Source organism: Plasmodium reichenowi (genome assembly GCF_001601855.1).
Source record: "Plasmodium reichenowi strain SY57 chromosome Unknown, whole genome shotgun sequence".
Classification (NCBI taxonomy): Eukaryota; Apicomplexa; class Aconoidasida; order Haemosporida; family Plasmodiidae; genus Plasmodium; species Plasmodium reichenowi.
In genome coordinates, this window is record NW_017962210.1 from 1 (window position 1) to 300 (window position 300).

Consider the following 300-nt stretch of genomic DNA (forward strand, 5'->3'; position numbering starts at 1 on the left):
TAATAATAATAATAATAATAACAGTAAGAAGAGTATTAAAAAAAAGAATGATTATAGTACTTGTAAAAAAAAAAATTATTTTAATTATTTTAGTAATATACATTTTTGTGAAAATAAGCATGAAAAAGTATACTTGTTTGGTGATAAACGTTGTTTAATCAAAGAGACAAATGAAGATGGAGAATGTCGTTTCTTTGAAAGAAATAAAATTAAAGTAAAAAAAATATCTTTTGGTAATTGTATAGCTAGCTGTATAACAGAAAATGATGAAATTTATATTTGGGGATCCTATGAAAAAAA

General features: G+C 20.7%; 1 protein-coding gene across 1 annotated transcript; it reads left to right on the plus strand.

Moving 5' to 3' along the window:
* Positions 1 to 300, plus strand: PRSY57_0004300A (regulator of chromosome condensation, putative; the record flags this gene model as incomplete). Its single annotated transcript, XM_020114145.1, has 1 exon — positions 1 to 300. A coding segment is annotated over one exon (300 nt), but the record flags the coding sequence as incomplete, so codon positions are not given.